At 41.8% G+C, this 23,255-nt stretch overlaps 1 protein-coding gene across 1 annotated transcript; it reads right to left on the bottom strand.

The window, feature by feature from the left end:
• Positions 1-175: 175 nt before the first annotated feature.
• On the bottom strand, positions 176-23,255 carry PWP1 (PWP1 homolog, endonuclein). The gene is made up of 15 exons (XM_061445071.1): positions 23,105-23,255; positions 22,956-23,014; positions 20,872-21,026; positions 20,347-20,432; positions 18,048-18,144; positions 16,662-16,772; positions 15,904-16,034; positions 14,529-14,602; positions 12,219-12,315; positions 11,122-11,183; positions 9,088-9,199; positions 4,564-4,654; positions 3,609-3,730; positions 2,582-2,687; positions 176-1,853 (listed from the first exon to the last, which is right to left on the bottom strand). Exons 1-15 carry the CDS (start codon positions 23,168-23,170, stop codon positions 1,750-1,752), a joined length of 1,473 nt encoding a protein of 490 aa, XP_061301055.1. The 5' UTR covers positions 23,171-23,255; the 3' UTR covers positions 176-1,749.

Below are 23,255 nucleotides of genomic sequence, written 5' to 3'. Positions count from 1 at the left end.
CAGAATGTGAATAAAAAGCTCCAGAAGGACAGGTTGAGGGATTTTGTCTAGTCAAGGGAAAGATGTGTTGCTTGCAGTAACACAATTTCTTCCCAAAACAAAAAGCAACATCTAGTGCTATGGTGGAAATTAGTACCAGAGGTACAGGTAACAGAAACAACTACCCTCCAAGAGCTTAACACAAAGCATTTATTTCAAGGGAAAGCTTTGAAAAACTTGCAGATTTTCAGTGGAGAGCACTTGAACAGAGGTGGTTTTGATGCCTTCACCTTCTTCAGCTTCACAAAAGTGGTGGTTCATTTACTGTCCACATCACGTCCTTCACTACTGCTTGGACTGCAGCAGGAATCCCAACACAGAGTATTCTTGGTTCCTGCAGAGCCATGCTAGGTACATGCCACCAGACTAGAAGCAACTAAATTGAACTTAGAAGCAGCCATTTAACTTAAAGGGGTGGGAAGCAAACTGCCAGCCCTGCCTTTTCACCATCTGCATTTTGTATTGATACAGTCAATCTGCCTCACCTCACCAGGAGTTACAGTGAGCTGGGATGGGAAGTGGTGGTAAGATCCCATCAACAACAGGCCCCAATACTATGGCTGCTTTGATACCCAGGGACTTCTTGCAGCAGCACCACCTCAACAGACACAGATACCTTCCACTATGAAGACAGGGAAACACATCCCAGGAGGACACAATAATCACTGGCCTGGGGTAAGGCGCTTGGGTGTTTTAGGTCACATTCCCATGGCAGGGGGGTTGGAACTAGATGATCTTAAGGTCCTTTCCACCCCACCCTAACCTATGATTAAAGTCAGCAGTTAGGGTGATTATACTCAAAACGTTCCTTTGTGCCTTCAGGTTTCAGGCAGAAATACCTGGGAGGAGTTAGGAACATGAGCATGCAACATGGTCAGCTTTCACCAGTGACAGTGACAAGCCGAGATCCCCACCCTTGCTTTGTGTCCTGACAGCCTCTCGCCCTCTTCTGAGTAGTAACCCCTTACTTCAGTTCAAATTGTCTTCATATATATGTAACATCTGGAGCTTGAAGAAAAACCCAGTGCACATGTGACATTAACAAGCTTCAGCTGCTGTGGAACCACAAAAAAGAACCCCTGGATCTTGATGGGATAGATATGGGATATTTCTGGTTTGATACTGGTGATCTAAGGTGTTACAAAGGCATTTCAAGATCCTACTCGGGGACTCCCAACTTACTGCCCAAGAAATACTCAAGACTTAGGGAAGTTACATAGAACTTTTAAAATCTGTATTAGGAATCTGTAAATCTAGCCTCAAATCAAGTATAAATTATCTATTTACACTTGTCATTTCATTTAACTTTTGTTTTTTTATTACACACCTGCTGGCTGAAGTATTTTTCCTTATGCCTTTAGAAGATATTTACCTTCTTTGTAGTATTCAAACTTCTGTTAGTAGCAAAGTACTCTTCTAGTGCCTGTTTCAGTTTATGTATCAACTTTACACATAGTACTTCCTGTTACAGGGATCATAATCTCAGGCAAAAAGCAAGTCATTTAATCTTTCACAGCTAGTAACAGAGGCAGGAACTTAGAACTGCTGACTTAGAGCTTGACCCCATCACCGTATTTCTTCAAGATGAAGAAGCCTGCAGATTGCAGGACACCAGAGTAATTCCTATGAACTCTCACCAAATGGCAGGACTTGCAGAATCCACATTAGTCATAGTGCCGTTAATTACTTTGATTTTTGATGTTTGGTCCATCACGATTCCATTGCTGTCTCTGAATTGTTGCTGCTGCTGCTGCTGGCAACAGAGTTGGCGTTTACCAGAACAAGTCTCTCTCTGTTTCCAAAAACTTCATTCACTGCAAAACAGATGGGAACATGCTATTCTCCCAGAGGCAAGAGAACTACAGCAGGTGGAGCATGGTGAGCATCACGGAATGGAATGGAAAACCTAACTTGGCGCCATTGCAAAGCTTTTCCCCTTCCCCTGTATAGGGAGTTAAAGCTTACACATCAGAACAATCTCCCACGTATGATACTTAAATTACAAGTCCTGTTATTTCTCCTCCAAAGCATCTCTAGAGGTTTCTCTCTGTATAATTCCTGTGCCTAAGTACTGTGAAATGGATGAGTTTTGTAGTGCAAAACATTATGTTTAAATAATTTATTTCTGGTTTTAGTCTCTCTGGTTTCCACCAAGCTCTTAAGAGCCTTCTCCAGAAATTCACACCGTTTAGTTACATGTAGCTACCACCACCAATCAAACCCAGTCCTCACTTTTATGCCTACAAGTACTCAAGAATGTGGTACTCGATTACACCAGGAACATTAAGAACAAAGTAAAACATTGGTATTACAAGAAATCAGGTATTACACTTCAGCTACAAGAAAATCATGTGGCAAACACAGGTCTCCAAGTTAGAAAAACCCACATTTTTTGAAGCTGAAAATGTGAACACACCTGCAGCCTTGGGGCATTTAAAATACTAACCTAGTTACTCTCAGAGCCACAGTACATCACTGAATATACAAATACACCCTGGGGGCAAGGGGAGCATCGTAAGATCCAAAGAAATGAGAATGTTACCTGCAGAAATCTTGCTAATATCCCAAACACGCAGCCCTTCTCGCTCTCCTCCAAAGGCAAAAACAAATGGGAGGTCAGGGCAGCAAGCCGCGCAGAAGAGAACACCCTGGGAAGATGCAAGGGAAAAAAAAGAGGAGACTGTTTAAAACCCACCATCCCAAAATGAATCTGTCATCTGAAAATCCCAAGCAAGTTTTAAGAAATGTAATCTCTCTAAGTTTCTGTCCTGGGTTCAGCAGTCACAGACATTTTTCTCCTTCTTAGTAGCTGGTGCAGTGCTGTGTTTTTGACTTTCAGCCTGGGAACAGCGCTGATAACACCAGTGTTTTTAGTTGTTGCTCAGTAATGTTTACTCTGACCAAGGACTTTCTCAGTCTCATGCTCTGCCTGGGAGGAGGGGAAGCCGGAAGGAAGCAGAGACAGGACACCTGACTCAAACTAACCAAAGAGGTATTTCATACCACAGCACATCATGCCCACTATATAAACTGGGGGCAGTTACCCGGAAGGGCTAGATCACTGCTCGGGTCAGGCTGGGTATCGGTTGGTGGGTGGTGAGCAGTTGTACTCTCTTCCCTTGTTATTTCCCTTATCATTATTATTACTGGTGGTAGCAGCAGTGGTTTGTGTGTAGTGTGGGAGGGGAGGGAGCGAATGGTTGCATGGTTCTGGGTTGCCGGCTGGGCTTAAACCACGACAGTTTCCTGAAACTGATTTTGTGAAGACACAAAATTAAAGTCAAGAGCTGCTAGTTACAAACAGTGAATCACATCTTTGTCTTGAACCTGGAAGTTACACGTTGGAGCACCTACAATTCTACTCAGAATGTTGCATCTGATATTCAGGTCTGCCAATTAGATGTTGAATTGAATACCGCACTATAATGACAGTGATTTACCCAGAACACACAGGTGTGACTTTTTTCCCCTAAAAGATAGTATGTTAGGTAAAACACGATTCAAGATAGACAAAAAATGAATAAGCAGACATAAACCTTCCTGGAATTAAGAAATTAATATTACTCTACCATTTTCATATCCCTGGAATGGACTAAACTTGGTCTGTCTCCCAGGATATCCCAGATTTTCACATGTTTGTCAGCAGATGATGTCACAAGGCATCCTTTGATCTGACTGCTTAGCTGTAGCCCTGGAAGATTAAGAATACAGAAGTGTGATAGCACCAGGTAATCACTATTTCACAGACATGAGGACCCTTTTTGAAGCAAAGTCATGAGAAATCCAATAGTCTCCTCACACTAAATTGTTCCAGCAAAAAGGAGCAAAGTGATAAAGTTTCATGCTGCCACTGCTTCCCGTAGTGACAACAAACTGATGGTATGCCAGCCTATTCCGTTTCCCACTCCAACTGTAGCAGTGCAAGGATGCTATTGTTATGCTTCTTTCTTCACATAATCTGGCTTCTCCAGGTAGTTTTCTTCATTCATTTGCCAAAGACTCTTTTGCTATGCAAGACAATGTGGCATATTCATAGATCTCATTTCAGACACCTAATCGGGTGTTTCAAGTTGCTTCTTAGGGGTTCCTACACTGATCAAGCAATTAAAGTAGCCTGAAGGAGGCAGTGTATAAACCTTCCCAAGTGCTATACCTAAATCATCTCCAGAGTGAACGCCAGTATAAAATAAAGGTAAACATTATAGTTCGTGATCCTGGACCAGGTTCCATAGCTTTTGTTCTTCCTCACCCAAAAAACCACAGGGAACGTGTCTCAAGTGAACAGATCTGCTTTGACATGTTTATTCAGGACATTCACTGAGAAAAGTTCACTGTTGTTAAAATATTTTGCTTACAACAGCTTCTCAGCAGATTTGTTTCACTCGCTAGTTACCCATAGTGAGTATGCACAACTTTAACTTGTTAAGCAAGGAATTGCTACTACCTCAGTCATAGCCATTAAAGACATCTTCCAGATGTGCCTCGCCACTGGGGACAAACATAACACACATACAGAGTGTTTACCTGACACCTCTTCATCGTGAGCTTTCAGAGTAAACAGTGGCTTATCAGAACGAGCATCCAGACAGTACACAAAGCCATCCTCTGTGCTCACCTAAGGAAAACACAAGATTGTGAAAACAGCCATAGTCACTCATTTGGAAAAAAGGTCCTACAAAGTAATACCCACCCTCTAGTAAACCCCTGTGATTTGAGACAGACTTACACTTCTTGGTAGCGCTTGTCATAGTACATGGATCTGCATCCACAAAGTCAGACTCCATCCAGCTAGTGCCTGAGCTGTTCTATGTACCTAAATTATGCTGCACTGACTTACATGGAAGCTTTAATCATATACAAATTTCTTAAACTGTTATTTTGAAGATACGCTACCACACTTGGCTGTCACGGTAGGCAATGAAATACAGTCTCCTAATTGGCAGTTCAAAGCTTCTGGAGCTATCCACTGGGTACATAATAGAATCATTGAATAGTAAATCATAGAATGGTTTGAGCTGGAAAGGACCTTAAGATCATCTAGTTCCAACCCCCCTGCCATGGGCAGGGACACCTCACACTAAACCATCTCACCCAAGGCTTTGTCCAACCTGGTCTTGAACATTGCCAGAGATGGAGCATTCACAACCTCCCTGGGCAACCCATTCCAGTGCCTCACCACCCTAACAGAAAAGAATTTTCTCCTTATATCCAATCTAAACTTGCCCTGTTTAAGTTTGAACACGTTATCCCTTGTCCTGTCACTCCAATCCCTAATGAAGAGTTCCTCTCTGCCATCCTTGTAGGCCCCCTTCAGATACTGGAAGGCTGCTATGAGGTCTCCACGCAGCCTTCTCTTCTCCAGGCTGAACAGCCCCAACTTCCTCAACCTGTCTTCATACGGGAGGTGCTCCAGTCCCCTGATCACCCTCGTGGCCCTTCTCTGGACTTGTTCCAACAGTTCCATGTCCTTTTTATGTTGAGGACACCAGAACTGCACACAATACTCCAAGTGAGGTCTCATGAGAGAAGAGTAGAGGGGCAGGATCACCTCCTTCGACCTGCTGGTCACGCTCCTTTTGATGCAGCCCAGGATATGGTTGGCTTTCTGGGCTGCCAGCACACACACTGCCTGCTCATGTTCATTTTCTCATGGACCAGCACCCCTAAGTCCTTCTCCGCAGGGCTGCTCTGAATCTCTTCTCTGCCCAACCTGTAGCTGTGCCTGGGATTGCTCCGACACAGGTGTAGGACCTTGCACTTGGCATGGTTAAACTTCATGAGGTTGGCATCAGCGACAAAGATGTTGAACAAGACCAGTCCCAACACCGATCCCTGAGGGACACCACTCGTTACTGGTCTCCAGCCGGACATTGAGCCATTGACCACAACTCTTTGTGTGTGGCCATCCAGCCAGTTCTTTATCCACCGAGTGGTCCATCCATCAAACTGATGTCTCTCCAATTTAGAGACAAGGATGTCGTGTGGGACAGTGTCGAACGCTTTGCACAAGTCCAGGTAGATGACATCAACTGCTCTACCCCTGTCCATCAGTTCTGTAGCCCCATCATAGAAGGCCACCAGGTTGGTCAGGCAGGATTTCCCCTTAGTGAAGCCACGCTGGCTGTCACCAAGCACCTTGTTGTTTTTCATGTGCCTCAGCCTGCCTTCCAGGAGAATCTGCTCCAAGATTTTGCCAGGCACAGAGGTGAGACTGACTGGTCTGTAATGCCCTGGGTCATCCATTTTCCCCTTCTTGAAAATGGGGGTTATATTTCCCTTTTTCCAGTCATCGGGAACTTCACCTGACTGCCATCATTTCTCAAATATGATGGCCAGCAGCTTCGCAACTTCATTCTCCAGCTCCTTCAGGACCCGCGGATGGATCTCATCAGGTCCCATGGACTTGTGCATGTTCAGGTTCTTAAGATGGTCTTGAACCAGATCCTCTCCTACGGTGGGCCCAAGGTCTTCATTCTCACAGTCCCTGCGCCTGCCTTCCAAGACTTGGGTGGTGCAGTCAGAACCTTTGCCAGTGAAGACCGAGGCAAAGAAGTCATTCAGAACCTCAGCCTTCTCCAAATCCTGTGTAGCCAGTTCTCCCGAGAGCTTCATGAGGGGGCCTACGTTCTCCCTTGTCTGTTTTTTATTTGCTATGTACCTGTAGAATCCCTTCCTGTTATCCTTAATATCCCTAGCCAAGTTTAATTCTGACTGGGCCTTGGCTTTCCTAACCTGGTCCCTAGCTTCTCGGACAACATCCCTGTACTCTTCCCAGGCCACCTGTCCTTGCTTCCACTTTTTATAAGCCTCTTTTTTCAATTGAATTTTCCTCAGCAGCTCCTTATCCATCCAAGGAGGTCTCCTGGCCCTCCTGCTGCACTTCCTTCTAGTTGGGATGCAACACTCCTGAGCTTGTAGCAGGTGATCCTTGAATATCAACCAAGAGACTTGGGCCCCTCTGCCCTCTAGGGCTGTATCCCATGGAACCTTACTAAGCAGGTTCCTGAAGAGGCCAAAATCTGCTCTTTCGAAGTCCAGGGCAGTGAGCTTGCTGCACGCTCTTCTCACTGTCCTGAGGATCTCGAATTTGACCATCTCGTGGTCGCTGCATCCAAGGCTGCCCTGGAGCGTCGCATTTCCAACGAGTCCTTCCCTGTTGGTGAGCACGAGGTCAAGCATGGCACTTCTCCTTGTCGGCTCCTCTATTAGTTGCAGAAGGAAGTTGTCTTCTACACAATCGAGGAACCTCCTGGATTGCTTGTGCTGGGCTGTACTGTCCTTCCAACAGATGTCAGGGTGGTTGAAGTCACCCATGAGAGCAAGGGCCTGCGAGCGTGAGGCTTTTCCTGTCTGTCTATGGAGTGCTTCATTCTCAGGTTCTCCTTGATCAGGCAGTCTGTAACAGATCCCCACAGTAATGTCTCCCATAGCTATATTCCCTTTAACCCTGACCCACAAACTCTCTGTGGACTGCTCACCTGTCCCCAGACAGAGTTCCATAATCTCCAGCCTATCCCTAACATAAAGGGCAACTCCCCCTCCCCGCCTCACAGGCCTGTCTTTCCTAAAGAGCCTGTAACCTTCAATTCCAACACTCCAGTCATAGGAGCCATCCCACCATGTTTCTGTGATGCCTATTATATCATACCCACATAGACATGCACGCATCTCTAATTCCTCTTGTTTGTTCCCCATGCTGCGGGCGTTTGTATAGAGGCATCTGAGCCGAGCTCCAACTGAAGCCAGCTCATTGGCTGGAGCAGCTGGGATATCTCTACAGTGCTCTGAGCATTTGTTATAGGTGTTGGCAACTGACTGGGTGTGTTGGGATGGAATGATGCCCCCCTCCCCCAACACATCTAGTTTAAAGCCTCCTTGACCAGTCTGGCAAGCCTCCTACCAAAACTGCTCTTTCCCTTCTTTATCATCAGACCAGCTCCACCAGCCCCCACTAGACCTGGCCTACAAACTTGGGTCCCGTGTTCAAGACACCCAAACCCCTGACTATGACACCACCCTTTTAACCCTTTGTTAACCTGGCCAATCCTCCTAGCTTTTTTTAGGTCCTCCCCTGTATCCTGGAGAATTGACAAAAAGACAGTCTGAGCTCCAGAGCCCCTAACCATCTCTCCCAGGGCTCTGTAGTCCTTCATTATGTTCCCCAGTCTACTACTATCTATATCACTAGCACCCACATGGATCACTAGAAGTGGGTAATAATCCGTGGGACTTACTAGAGCAGGCAGCCTCTCTGCAACATCCCTGATCCGTGCCCCTGGTAGGCAACACACCTCCCTTGAGACTGAGTCAGGCTGACAGATGAGTGCTTCTGTCCCTTTCAAAGTAGAGTCCCCTACTACTATGACTCGCCGCTTTTTCCTGGCAGCACCAGTAGAGATCTTCTTTACCAGTGCATCAGCCAGCTGTTTCTGGAGCCATACTCAAAGCTGAGAGATCTGTATCACAAACCCATGAGAACTGAGCAACTGCTTTTTTTGGCTGTATATATGAAGCAACAGAGAACCAGACAGCCACTGAGGTAATAAAAATTATTTCTTTTTAAATTCTGTTTAAAACTTGTATTATAAAAATCTTCACAAACCCAAGGTACCCCAGCAGGGTGGACAATGCCCTCTAGTGCTGATTTGAAACAATATTCAGGATCTTCGGTCTAAAGAGCTGCTTCTCAGCTGCAATTGCCTCATTACACGAAACACAAGAGCAACTATGCAAAGGAAAATACATCCCATCCACTGAACACTATAACAGTATGGCAAAGATGCCACCTCTGGAGTCAAAAAGCAACTGTATCAATTGCTTTTCTACTGCCATAATAAAGGTACTGGGTAAAGATCTGGTCTTCATATACTTGTTGAAAAAAACTACCCAAAACCATCCTCACACGCACTGCATCTTGAAAATAAGGAACAACAACAGTCCAACTCCATCACCTCCATTATATGATTCAGAAACATTATGAACACAAAAATATAGGCTAAATGAAATGGCAACAGTCTACAAACTGAGAATAGAAGAGCATGTACTCACTAAGAAGTTACAAGGTGAAAAATGATTCCAAGTTACTCTTTCAACCTGACCACTAAACCGCCACACGCGATGGTTATCTTGTGGGTTTCTGCAGTCATACAGTGCAGCTGATCTATGCGAAAAAGGGAGAGGAAATAAATGAATAAGAAAAATCAGGGTAGAACACCTTACAAAGTTTGTTTTACCATTGGCATTTATAGAAGGCCCACATAAACTACAATTCAAAAGTTAAAATGGAAACAACTTCACTATTTAGTCTTCCAACTCAACAATAGATGAAAATTTCTCAGATAAGTCACAAGACTTTCCCATATGCCTTCAAGTTTCATCTCGGTTACAAACAGCTGTTCTATTGAAACTAACCAAATAGAGCTTGAATTTACTCAATGCATAAGATACTTATTACACAGGAGACCATAATTATGCAAATATATCACTGAATTATGAACACACTTCAGTAAAGTCAAGCAATGACTTTCAAAAATATTGCACTAATTAGGAAATCCATTTCAGGATTCAATCACAGAACGGTTTGAGTTGGAAGGGACCTTAAAGCTCATCTAGTTCCACCCCCTCTGCCCTGGGCAAGGACACCTTCCACATTTGTGGAATACATATACCTAAAATATGCTTTAAGAAATACAAAATGGATCTTTACAAGGGATTAGGGAAATGCTGCTCCAAAAAGAAGAAACAGTGGATGGGAGTTAATGGGTCCCCTGGTATTCTTTACAGGTACGTGCTTAAACCGGTGGTGGCAGAATGTGTCCCAACCCCAAAATCTCCTGGATATGAATGCAAGAGAGGTGTGATGATGTCACTCTTGCAGCACCTCATCACAACCAGCATCCACAGTGTAACTAGCTCCTACTCTATCATATAATTAAAACCAAAGAGATGTGATCTAGATCTCTATTACCTGGCATTTTACAACAGTTCTAGCATATATGCAATTTTTAATGGTCTGACTTTTAGGTTATGAAGGCATCTGCCAATATTCACTGAATAGCCTGTGTTTCTGCAAGGCTTCATAGGAAAAAATCCACAAAGGCAGTGTACAGACAGTAAACTGGTTTATAGGTGTCCATGGTATCGAAGGGCTAGCTAAAATAGCATTGAGTAGCTGGCCTCAGGGTGTGGACTTTTTTCTTTCTACTGAAGGAAGTCAAGAGCGAGGAAAGCAGGCAGAGCAGCTCCTAACAGCAATAAAAGGATTTCCTCCATTACTTTCACTTAAGCAGATGGAGCAAGAGCACAACAGAAGCCAGAAAATATAAAGGCCTGGCTAAAGATTGACAAGTCTATAAATACCACAAGGACAAAGTCTTAAAAGAATTAAAAAAAAAAAAAAATCAATATAAGAAAGTCACAGTTACAGAACAAAATTAAACAGTTACCCCTATGGGATGGGAGAACAGAGGGGAAGTTTTTGGGCTGGCAGGGCTTATAAGCTACTGGCAGTTATAGCGCTAGTCAAAGCGTGCAGCCACAAACCATTTCACAGCATCTCCAGCCTGCAGTCACCGGAGGTAGCCCATTAAACTTTGGCTATGGCACGCCTATTAATAGAGGCTGTAGGGAGGAGACTGGGATGTTGAAGTCCCTCATGCACCCATCCTGGTCCTACAGCTTGGCAAGACCTGCACAGGTTTTCAGAGGAATGAGCAGTGTCACGTTCCCAATGCAGAAAATGCCATAAGGCCAAATTAAGAAAGAAATGCAGTTTGGCATAGACACCTGGCACAGAAAATGCTGCTCCAGATGGTTAAAGGATTTAGCTAGTCCTGAGAAAGAGGTAAGGAAAACTACATTTTGGCCACATACAAACCTGGCTACCTTGCTGGAAAAAAATAAACAGCATTATTCAAATTTGGCACAGTTACAAGCAAACGAAAAGGAAAACATGAAGCAACTTAACAGGCTTTATTTAATACTAATACCCTCCCTACATGTAACATTTGAAAATGACATACTGACATACTTATCATTAAGATCCAGAAATGATAATGAAAATGACATTTGACCCTGACATACTTATCATAAGATCCAGAAATAAGGGTCTGAGTTTCAAATGGATGAAACTGCAACGTCTGGACCTAGATAACAGAAAATTTTGTATTTAAAAATAAGCACTGAGGTATAGTACGCATATACACGATCTTTCTTTGAACAAACAAGAGCACAAGCCCTCCTTCCCAAAGCCAGCACATTGCCCAACCCCCCCCCCAAATCGATCCTATTAAGCTTGTTGATACTCAGATTTTTCATAAAACAGTGCAAGAGAGGCACATTATTTTTATTCAAACACCCCACCCAGTGGAAACAAGGTATTTTCCTTGTTTTATATATATTTTTATATATATTTATATATACGTTTATATATATAATATATCTAATATATAATATATATTAGATATATTATATGTATTTTTATATAGAAATGAACTGAACAGAACCACATGGGCCCTTTCTGCTCTAGATATAAAAAAAAAAAACCACAAAAAAACCCAACCAAACAAAACCCTAAAAAACCCCAAAATCAGAGGAGATAAAAAAAGAGCTGCTTCCAGTTATAGAAAAAATGCAGATGTTAGCAAAAAATGAAAATCAGGAGTTTGCCAAGGGCAGCGACTTCGTTAACAGCAGAATAAGGTTACAGCTATTAATAACTAACTTCCACATTTTAATTACTATGAGATTAATTCATTTCTGAAGTACCCACCACTGTGGTATTTTAGTATCATCTATTTTAAACTTTTCTTACCTAGAACTGACACTCACTGTTTCCTCAGAGAAAATTATAGTTTGACCTATTCTCAGAGACCTATTTTTTGGAGCTTATTGCAGCCCTATCGGATTCCCACCATTAGGGCTTTCACAAAAAAGGCATTTTAGAAAACTGCTGTAAATCTTCACAAACTATCTAAAGGACAAGTTAAATAGCACTTTAAAAAGCAAATACAATGTTGTTTGCAAAGGCAACTAATTCAGAACTTTAAAGAATTCTGCACAGTTCTTAGAAAACTACAGAATTGTTGTTGTAAGGGTTCACCACCAAGCAGTTAATGAAAAACTGCATTTATTTTTTCTCTGTATTTTACAGTGGAAGAAACACAGCAATTGTTACTTACCTTGTCTGTGTGTAGCATCAGGCTGGCTGCCGGCTTACCCACAGACATATCCCACAAAATCACAGTACTGTCAGCAGATGCACTTGCTAAAACATTCCTGATAACAGATCAAGAAATAAGTTTTAAATATCTTTATACAGATACAAACAAATGGTCAAAAGTCCAAAATACATTGACTCAATTCTGAGATCAAGTATGCCCTGGACTACAGACTGTATTTCTCAAGCCTGACGGATAATTCCCTGAAGGTAATTCTAAGTTACGAGTGAAGAGTACAAACAGACTATATTACATTATTTAACACAGTAACAACATTTGACAGTTTTGCTTCAGTTCCCCCCCCGACACCACTTAAAATATCATTTATTGGAAAATTTCTTGACCAAAATGAAGAAAGGCTTTAAGCATTTCCTTTCCTTAGCAACTTAGCCCTGCTTACATACACATACAGCCAAGTGCCAGAAAAAAATGGTTTTAAAACACTTTGCTCTCTGACTGTTTATCTAGCTGCTGAAGACTTAACACTGTACACCCTTCTGAGAATCCTAAAAGGAACCACTAACATACTAGCTAGTTTACAGACCCCCTATTTCAACTTAAATTTGGCCAACTGTGTTAAGAGCAATAAACATGCAGTTTAGAATTTTAATCAGAAAAAAAAACTCAAAACATTCCCAAAGGCCTGTCAAATACACAGTACAACTACTATTGCTCTTAAAACCTGATCTGTTACCTCAACATGTTGTTTCTGATCAAAACTGCTCCCCCATCCCTTATTTTTTGTGTATTAACGAAGCGTTATGGACTGAAAGAGCTAACATCCTCCTGGAAACACTGTCCTTCCAAACGTTATAAGGGAAAGTTAAGAAAATGCATAGTGAAGGCTCTGAGAATATTTTACAGTAGCACCATTATGACATACAGGCAGAAAGTTATTTACAGAGAGCTGTCACAGTATATCTTGCTTAAAAAACAAACAAAACATTTAAATACAAGCTGCTCCACGGAGTTTCTTGTTTTCCCCATAAGCTTCCTACTTCAAGGCTGGTTTAATGTCCTGAAAAATCTACCAGTATCAATGAGTCTGTAACTCAGCCCATTGCAGAATTATGCATTCCAAACACTTAATTATTGTGGCTCTAAGTTTTATGACTTGTCTCTATATTATCACCAGAAAATCATTTCTATGTACGTGAAAACTACTCTTCTGTAAGACAGACAGAAAGATCACTGCCACACTGTGCACATGTGTATAATTTAGGAACAGGCAAAGCGCTGTAAATGAAGAGGGCAATCTATGTACATTTATTGCATTTCTATATGGATGTTTCCTCCTTCAGTATCTAGAGAAAAGTCATTACAAATGAAGGCTTACAGCTGCTCATTAGGACTATACAGAGTTAACTACAGCCTGGAGAAGGCTCCCTGGAGACCTCAAAGCAGCCTTCCAGTATCTGAAGGGAGCCTACAAGAATGCCAGAGAGGGACTCTTCATCAGGGATTGTAGCAACAGGACAAGGGGCAATGGGTTCAAACTAAAACAGGGAAGTTCAGGTTAGATACAAGGAAGAAGTTCTTTCAAGTTTCAAGGCCCACGCTGAGGACCCTCTGATAGCTGAACTGTTAACAACTACCTTAATTGATAAAAACAGCAGCATCGATACTTCAGTCATCACATTGCCCCTGACCTCTCACCCAAGATGGGCCAGCTTTGTGTTGCTTCAATAGGAGCACTTAATTGCTAGTTTGTTCAGGCAGCATAATATTGTCTCTGTCTAGGATAACCCAAAGGTCAGAGGCATTTTTGTAACTGTGCTATTAGGGCTTTTACACTATCTTTTCTGCTCACAGTTCAGGTGCAAAAGCCAGAGTTAAAAAAAAACAAGAGAATAGCAAGGACTTTTCTTCTACAAATCTGCTACTATCTGCTGAAATGGTGTTTTAGGTCATTGTCAGATCAGCACAGATGACAGCAGCCATCTGGTTCTCTAGTCTGTGCATCTGACCTAAACGGAGCTGATTTAACAAATGGCTTAAACCCACCTTAGCCCTGCACTCATCTGGACAACCTGCAAACACACAGTGATCTGCAGCAATATGTAGGTTAAAAATAATGATAATAAAAAAAATAATCAAGACTTCCAGTTAAAAAAGGGGGGAGGGAGGTGTAGTTTTGAGAAATGATTCATTTCAGCACTGCTTTCAAGTTCAACGTTATACTACATTGTATTTTGGATTTCTGTGAAAAATGCATGCCAAATTAAATGCACAAATTTGTAACCATCCATTGTTATTCAAGTATACTTTTACCTGCTTTGTTTATTCCACGAAAGATCAAGCACAGCATCAGTATGTCCTTTCACTGTCTCTTCTGAAGATAAGCTCTGTATGTAGATACAAAATACTTTTGAAAATTACAGCTCCAATGGAAGTCAAGCGTTATAACACATTAGTATAAAATCCTTAATACCTTCACAAACAACTTCGTATTTTATATTACTCTCACTTGCTGCAACAAGGTTTTTGATAGAAGTGTCTATTCAGTACCTGCACCTCACTTCCTATCCCAGATGTCAGATGGCTTCATTTCATTCACAGCTGCTGGGTTTACAGAACTGGGTACTCCCTTCAGGCTAGTAGCAGAATTTCATTGTCTCCAGCTAACGTGCAGCTTCTTCAGCTTCTCTCTAAACACTCCTGGCAGTTCCCTCACTCCTTCAAATTAACTGAGCTTGAAGCCCTTGTAACTGCCAGCTCCTACAACTTCTAACTTAAAATGGTTAAGCTTCAAAGACAGCAACTGGAAACCACCCATAACTCACCCCATTTCTCTCAATTCCAGGTTTTAATTATCCATACAGAGAACGATTAGCATTTCAAACTGAAGTAACATTTATGAATGATATCTTCAACAGCAATCCTGATAACCCAGCGATTTTCAGAAGCAAGTTTCATAGAACAAATTCCCCTTCCAAGGATATTTTCTCTATTATATTTACAACTAATAGGTCTGAGAGCTGCAGTAGTCAACCCCCTACGCAATGACAGTAAGGTTCTTTAATAAAAAGGTTCTTTATCTAACACTGTAGTGCTCCTTTGTTTGGGAAACCAAGATTAGCTATATATTTAGCATCCACATTCCCTATTTACTCTAGGGAGTTTTTAAGCACTTCCTGAAGCATCTATTACACACAAAATCTAGCAAATTTAAGTGACGTCAACTTCCAGACTTGTTTCACATACCAAAGGATTAGGATAAATCATAGCACATTCTGGCATACAATTAGGATGACATTCATCTCGCATAACTTAGCATCCAGTCTCAACCTCACTCTTCCTCTTTGGTGGTTAAGGTTTTCCCTGTAGTCCACTACGAGAAACTGAGCCATTTTCAGGTTATGCCTCTATGCCTTTACCTCAATTTCTATGAGTATCATCTTGAAATATGCTTAAATTTTAGATAAAGCTAACAAGGTGAATCCTCAGTAAATGTATTTTACTAGTGTAAACCTTGTCCTTTATTCCTCAATGCCTTTTCAACTCCAAGACACAGGAAAATACCAATTTTAACCTACTGCAGATGACCATGACATTATCTTCTGTAACCTGTCTAAATACCATCTTTCAACAGACTGAATTAAATCCAATTATCTATAATTTAGATAAACAATTTTGCAATACTTACTTTCTTCCCTTTCTTTTTTTTCTTTTTCTCTTTCTTGTCTCCAAGAGAAAAGACTGGTTCTAGGGATTCTACTACATCAAGGTCCCAAATGTCAATAACTGGGGTCATGTTAGCTACTGCAACATAATTTCCTACAAGCAGAAACCCAAATGTGACCACATTTATTTAGAATTACGAAACAGCATATTTGGCAATCCAGCTGTTGCTTATTTCTTTGATTAAGTAAAACTTATACTTATGTACCAGAATTTCCCATTTGAACATATTTGATGTTTATAACTGACTAGGAGCAATTTTAAAAAATCAACTGACAGCAGATGTTGCCAGAAAAAAAAGATTACTTGCTCTCCTCCTTCAGTAAAAGTAACTGCCCAAAGCAGCTGTATACAGTTCCATGTTTTGGTTTATTTTTTGATGAAAAAACAAACAACAAAATCCCACATTGGCTGCACTATTGGAAAAAAAATCTGTAAAACAGAGGAAAAAAGTTACTGAATACATAAATATATAAAACTTTTGCTGTGTTTTACAGTTTGGATTTGCCATAATGAGTTTGAACAAAAATAACTTTTCATTTGCAAATGGAAAATAAAGCAAATTAGAGAAGAGCTTGCTTTGGTCTAACTGGCAATAACTTAATTATTTGTAATAAAGCTGGTGTTTTAGTAAAATCACTTGTTATGGCAGCATCACTAAGATGACTGTATCACCAAAACAAATAAAAAAAATGGACATTTACAATATCCTTTGTAATTTACCTACTGATTCATCAGGATTAGGATCAAAATTCAGCCACTCCAGACTTAGAGGGTAAGCAGGCAAGATAATATCATGATGCACATAAAATGAGTTCTCTTCATGATTATAAACTGAAAAAGAATTAAAGACATACAAGACATCAATGAAGAGGAAAAGTAAGCAACTATGAACAGTTCACTTCTGCAAAAGGCAGACGTAGCAAAAGCTAAATTGTCAAGGAGATCTAGAATGTAAATTTACATTCCAGTATGAACTCAGTACATTCAGAGTTTTAGCACAGAGGCCAGTGCCTCCAACTACTACTATTATGCCTACTTAATGTTATGGCCTGTGAATTACACAAAACAAATAAACATTCTCATGTGCACTTTAGACAAAGAAGTGACAAGTTCAGCAAAGCTTAGACACTTGACTCTGAGCATACTACACTACTTTGTTTCTACGACTGCTTCGAAATTGATGCTCCATATCCAACACTCTGTACATCAGGATACAGTCAGAAACAATTTGAGAGGAAATCAAAGGGGAAATGAAGATAAAAGACAAACAGTTTGCAAATTAGAGAAAGCTGAAGAAGTCAGAAGAAATTATCTTTAGCAGGTTTTGACTGAGCTGCAGGAAGACTTGCTAAAGCAACCATATACTAAATACAGCATTCCCTTTAGCCAGCAATTTTTTTCCTTATAATAAAAGAATTTACTAACTGGACAGCAGAGAAACCCATTAATTATTTTAATAACATGGTATCATCACAAACACAAAATCACTGTGCCATTTTTAAGTGCATGTGACAGATGTTCAGATAGTAACTGAAGTCTTCAGTTAACTAAGCAGTCTTAGCAGTTAACTAAGACAGAGCCACCCTACGTTATAAACAGCAGAAGCCTGTGCTATTGTTTTATAAGTGTATATTGGGAAAATTACACAGTTAATAAAATTTGTAAACACCATCCCTAGAACAAGTGGTATTCAGACCTCATTAAGGACCATCTCTTCTAAAACTACGATGATAGAGGTGTTGATTCTTCTACTCCTAGCACGAAGCCAGTAGAAGAAGTTCGCATGATTTAGAAGAAATTTATTCAGAGAATAAATTTATTCAGAGAATAAAAATGCCATAGTATTTTCTAAGTGCCCTTAGAAATGAAATAAGAAAAGCAAATGCTATATAGCTGAAAAAACACACTACCCTCTAAATAGCAATACCACCACATGAAAGACTCAAGTTCTGGAAAGTGGCTAAAGCACCATGACACAGGAAAGATAAGGAGAAAGAGAACCTTCCAAAAACCAACCCTCTCGCCCTTCTACAGAGCCATATGGCATAGGCTAGGTGAGACATACTCCCTAAATTCACTGTAAAGAACAAATCCTATGTTACATACCATGGACCTCCAAACTACAGTAGTCTTTATCAACTCTGCCACAAAGGACAAGATTGTCAGTGGGCTTAATCAAGAAGTCTTCTTCTTCATACTGATCCTGAACAGCAAAAAGGAGATCAGTGGATATTAAACAGAGCACATAAATGCACAAAACTACACATGAATCAGTAATAATTTTTAGCAGAAAACACTCAAAAACCCAACACCCTGCTGCCCACCTGACTAAAGTCATCCTACAGTGGTAAACAAAGAAAGGCAGGAACCAGACTCAATCATGGGGAATTGGATAGTTATTATATAGACTGAAGGAGTGCTTATGTGGACCTAGGTGGATTTAGAGAGATGTTTAATTATCAAATATGAAACCATATTTTGAGGCTACCATGATGCAGCCCATTGCTGAAAAGAAAATCACTGCCAGGAGCCCACACATGCAGCTTATTTCCCTTGTGCTCTCATGCCTTAAGCATCTATATAGTGTAACATCATTTTACACAATAAGCATACTGTAACTGCTCCTCACATCCAGGAAGCAATTCCAAGAGCACTGAAGCATTGTCTACTTTATGGAAAATATTTCAAAAAAAGTGCTGCCTACAGCTATATTGGGCATTCAGCAGTACCAGAACAGATGTAACATCTCATCTAACTTTCATTGTTACTGAGGAATGGAAGGCATTCAGGGAATTTTTGTTAGTGGAAAACTAAGAACTGTACATAAAAGTCAATAGTCTTGCACAGAGTACCATCCTTCAAATATACAACACATACTTTTTGGACTTGTTGCAAGCTTTTTAATTTCTATTTTATTCACTGGAAGCATCTTTTCAATATTTGAATTCTATCAAGTCCTGCACTTTTTTGAATTAATCAACTTAATGTTACACAATACTTGGCCTTCAACAGTACCAGCAGTAAATACCAAAAGACAATATAAAATGCATATTAAAGACTAAAAGTACTCTCTTTCAGAATTTGAGCAATGGTCTTGAGTGCAGCAAGAAAGGCCCAAGAAAAAGATGTTCATTCTTTCTGTCTAGAAGAAAGTTAGCTTTTCTGACATAGAATATATGCAGCTCATATTATCTCTGAAGCCCTGTGCAAATACCTCTTTGACTATAAAAATCACTTTGAAAGCATTTCTCTCCTCTACTGCTACACAGGAACAAGAAAAATCATCAACAGTCAGTGGAACACAGAGAAAACATACAGTGCCTCAAAATGCATACAGAAAGGTAAGATGTATGCCTTCCTCCTTGAGCTTTGTTAAAGTATATGAAGTCACCGTAACAACACCTTGTCCAAGACCACACATTGGATAAAGTCCCCCGACACACAAACTAGATGTTGCAGTAGAAACCTATAGCTCCTCTTTTCTTTCGCCCTTACTAGCTTTGTAAAGAAAAAAAAAATAGTATAAAAAGGACAGCACCCAGAAAAGTCTTTATGCTTACAAGAGGTCCCAAAAATTCACCTATACCTTCACCCTGACCCAGATGACCATAGTCTCTCCTGATGCCTCTATGCTACATTGACTCTTCTCTTGCAACCTCATCTTCCAACTAATTTATGCAATTTCTCTGTGTAAATCAATCGCAAGTTGCAGTCTATCCTTCTGAATTAAAATGTGGATAGTCTCTGGAATTGCTCCTTGTCTTTTCTGAGGACCAAATATCCTAGCCATGGCAGTACCAATGTTCACTAGAGAAAGACAAACAGGCTGCATAACAGGACAGCACTGCTGACACAGTTAGCTTGTTAGACTACAGACAGAGACTTCTTCACTCCCTGCAGGAGATCTTACAAAGCCAGCTCCTGCAAAGATGTTCCCCATCTGATACTTGATAGAAACTAACACAGACAGAAGCAGTTAACTACACAGTATGCTGGGCATATATGCTTAACAGGGACATATTCCTTCATGCCATACCTGAGTCTACCTTAGTTTGGTTTCTTCCACAAACTGGTGGAAGGTGTAGAAGTCTTGCAGTCTGGGAAGTTTTAATATTTGGATCATTAGTGGCCTGAGATTTGTTACCTCTTCAAGCATTTTCTGTGTCCTACTGGACAGGTGACAAACCACACCACACATAGAACTGTTACAGCTGCCTCAAACATAAAAGGCACGTGTAGAGGGGCCTGCACAAAGCAACTATAAAAGGAGTTCCATCTGATCAAAAATCTGGCACACCTCTGGAAAAGGACTGCAAGCACTTACAGACCCTGAGGCAGCATGGAAAATTTAACTGATTTTTAAGTTTATGCTGTTTAAGATGTTTAACATTTTTATAATACTTACAGTGGTTTTTAGAGTGATGTAAGGATCATTATCATTACTCCCATATACTGCTAGGGTAGCCAAGGAGTCTCCAAGTTTGAGTTCACCTAGGTGGGAATTTCAGAACATCTTTAACACATGTCAATGACAGGTGAAGTTAGAAACTCCTGTACCAATACCTGGATTACCTATATTGTAAAAAAGGAGTGGGCTAAATTAACTTCAAAGTTACAAACGTAAGAACCTCAGTAAGCTAAATTGCTTGCTGGTTTGGAGGACTTCTGCTGCTCTGCTCCAGCACTACAGCAGGGGGAGCGATAATCTTTCCAACATGCTCTCGGTTAAAGCATCAGGGAGAGGAACACCGAAGGACTTCACTCACTAAACGATTTCCGAAACTAGGACAAACAGATTACTAAAAATGTGGATTTTCAGCATTTGAAACATAGACCTGTGAAGTTTTAGGATACAAATGTCTTAATTACAACGAAAACATGAAAAGGTTCTTCACTTACATTGTGTATCTGACATTAACATTTTTGTTACCTGTGCATTCCTCTTCATCATAATTTTCCAAATCATATTCATCTAGCTCATCATCAGGTGGGTCTTCATTTTCATGAGAAGACTCAGATCTGCCAGGAACATCTACATTCACATCAGATGCCATCTGGCCTTCATCACTACCATCAGCAGCATCCCTGTTTAAAGATACACATCCCTGAGAAACTAAGGCGGACATTTAGAATTCTTCCAGGTAATTGCTTAGGAGACTGCTTACAAGATTTCAGCACCCAATCCTGGCTGCTCCAGCCTTTATGCCAATAATTTGGAAATCCATCCACTCCTTTCCTATCTTTTCCCAAAATAAACGGCACCATTATACACAGGCTTCCAAAGGAAGCCTTTCTTGACAGTTTTCATGACAAACTGCCACACATTTTGGTTTTCAGAGATAATCTGTGTGTCTAAATCCCTTGCTCTTACCTTTTTATTTTTTTATGCATACAATGCTCTCAACCTCACTTGTGTACATTTGCACATGTCCAATTCCTTCCTTCCTTTTTCCTCCCATACTCACAGGCCCTGTCATGGGTGATGACCCTTGCATTTCTTCAAGATTTTCAAGACCTTATTTACTCGTATTTCCCATACTTACCTTAGAGGAAAAAACAACATAAAATTCATTAGGTAGGGATATATTGTGGATTATTTCTTACAAAGTAAACTATGCAACATCTGAATAACTTGGTACTTAGGTGGAACAATTCCATATGCAGGGAATTCAGCAGAAGGAAGTGTGCATTAAAGATTAACTGAGGGCCTAATAGGCATCTGAGATGTCTCAGTGGAATGTGATCCAGAGGAATTCATCCCTGCTGAATACACTGTATTCCTTTCCTTCTGCCCTCAGGATTCCTAAGCAACAATGAGTAAAGACAGTTCCCATTTGCCACACACAAAGAGTTGTGGTCAATGGCTCAATGTCCGGCTGGAGACCAGTAACAAGTGGTGTCCCTCAGGGATCGGTGTTGGGACCGGTCTTGTTTAACATCTTTGTCGCTGACATGGACAGTGGGATTGAGTGCTCCCTCAGCAAGTTTGCCGATGACACCGACCTGTGTGGTTCAGTTGATACGCTGGAGGGAAGGAATGCCATCCAGAGGGACCTTGACACGCTTGTGAGGTGGGCTGATGCCAACCTTATGGAGTTGCTAATGTGCAAGGTGCTACACCTGGGTCGGAGCAATCCCAGGCACAGCTACAGGTTGGGCAGAGAAGAGATTCAGAGCAGCCCTGCAGAGAAGGACTTGGGGGTGCTGGTCAATGAGAAAATGAACATGAGCTGGCAGTGTGCGCTTGCAGCCCAGAAAGCCAACCGTATCCTGGGCTGCATCAAAAGGAGCGTGACCAACAGGTCCAAGGAGGTGATCCTGCCCCTCTACTCTGCTCTTGTGAGACCTCACCTGGAGTATTGTGTGCAGTTCTGGTGTCCTCAACATTAAAAGGACATGGAACTGTTGGAACAAGTCCAGGGGAGGGCCACGAGGATGATCAGGGGACTGGAGCACCTCCCGTATGAAGACAGGCTGAGGAAGTTGGGGCTGTTCAGCCTGGAGAAGAGAAGGCTGCATGGAGACCTCATAGCAGCCTTCCAGTATCTGAAGGGGGCCTACAAGGATGGCAGAGAGGAACTCTTCATTAGGGACTCTAGTGACAGGACAAGGGGTAATGGGTTAAAACTTAAACAGGGGAAGTTTAGATTGGATATAAGGAGGAAATTCTTTTCTGTTAGGGTGGTGGTGAGGCACTGGAATGGGTTGCCCAGGGAAGTTGTGAATGCTCTATCCCTGGTGATGTTCAAGGCCAGGCTGGACAGAGCCTTGAGCAACATGGTCTAGTGTGAGTTGTCCCTGCCCATGACAGAAGAATTGGAACTAGATGATCTTAAGGTCCTTTCCAACCCAAACCATTCTATTACGTACAAAAATCTAAGGTGTGACAGGTTTGTGCAATCGCCCCCCCCCCCATCCCCCCCCCCTTCCTCTTCCCTGCTCTGTCAGCGGCGACGATACCCGGCGGGCTCCAACCGGTCCCGGTAGACGGCCTCGCCCGCTGCCCCGGCTCACCTCACCCTGTCCTGGGCCTCCTCGATGAGGTCGTTCAGCTCCTCCTGGCTGAGCTGTACCTGCGGGGCAGACACACTGAGGTGTGAGGGCAACGGCGGGAGGCGACAGCGGGCAGGGGGTCCCTCAGCTCAGCCCAGCCCCGGCCTCACCTTTTCCGGCGTCTCCTTGGCCACGCCGCAGCGCACCCAGGCGGCGCAAGTCACCGGGCAGCTCATGGCGGTGCGGGGCTCTGTGGAGTGCGGTGCCGTGCGGTGCCGTGCGGGGCGACACGTGCAAGCGGCTGCGGCGCGCCACGAGTGA

The sequence above is a fragment of the Pezoporus flaviventris genome, unplaced genomic scaffold (genome assembly GCF_033815535.1).
Source record: "Pezoporus flaviventris isolate CSIRO_AGI_PZ_B2104156 unplaced genomic scaffold, CSIRO_AGI_Pfla_v1 ptg000002l, whole genome shotgun sequence".
Taxonomy (NCBI): Eukaryota; Metazoa; Chordata; class Aves; order Psittaciformes; family Psittacidae; genus Pezoporus; species Pezoporus flaviventris.
Note: the sequence above shows the minus strand (reverse complement) of the source record. Positions and strands in the feature narration are given on the sequence as shown.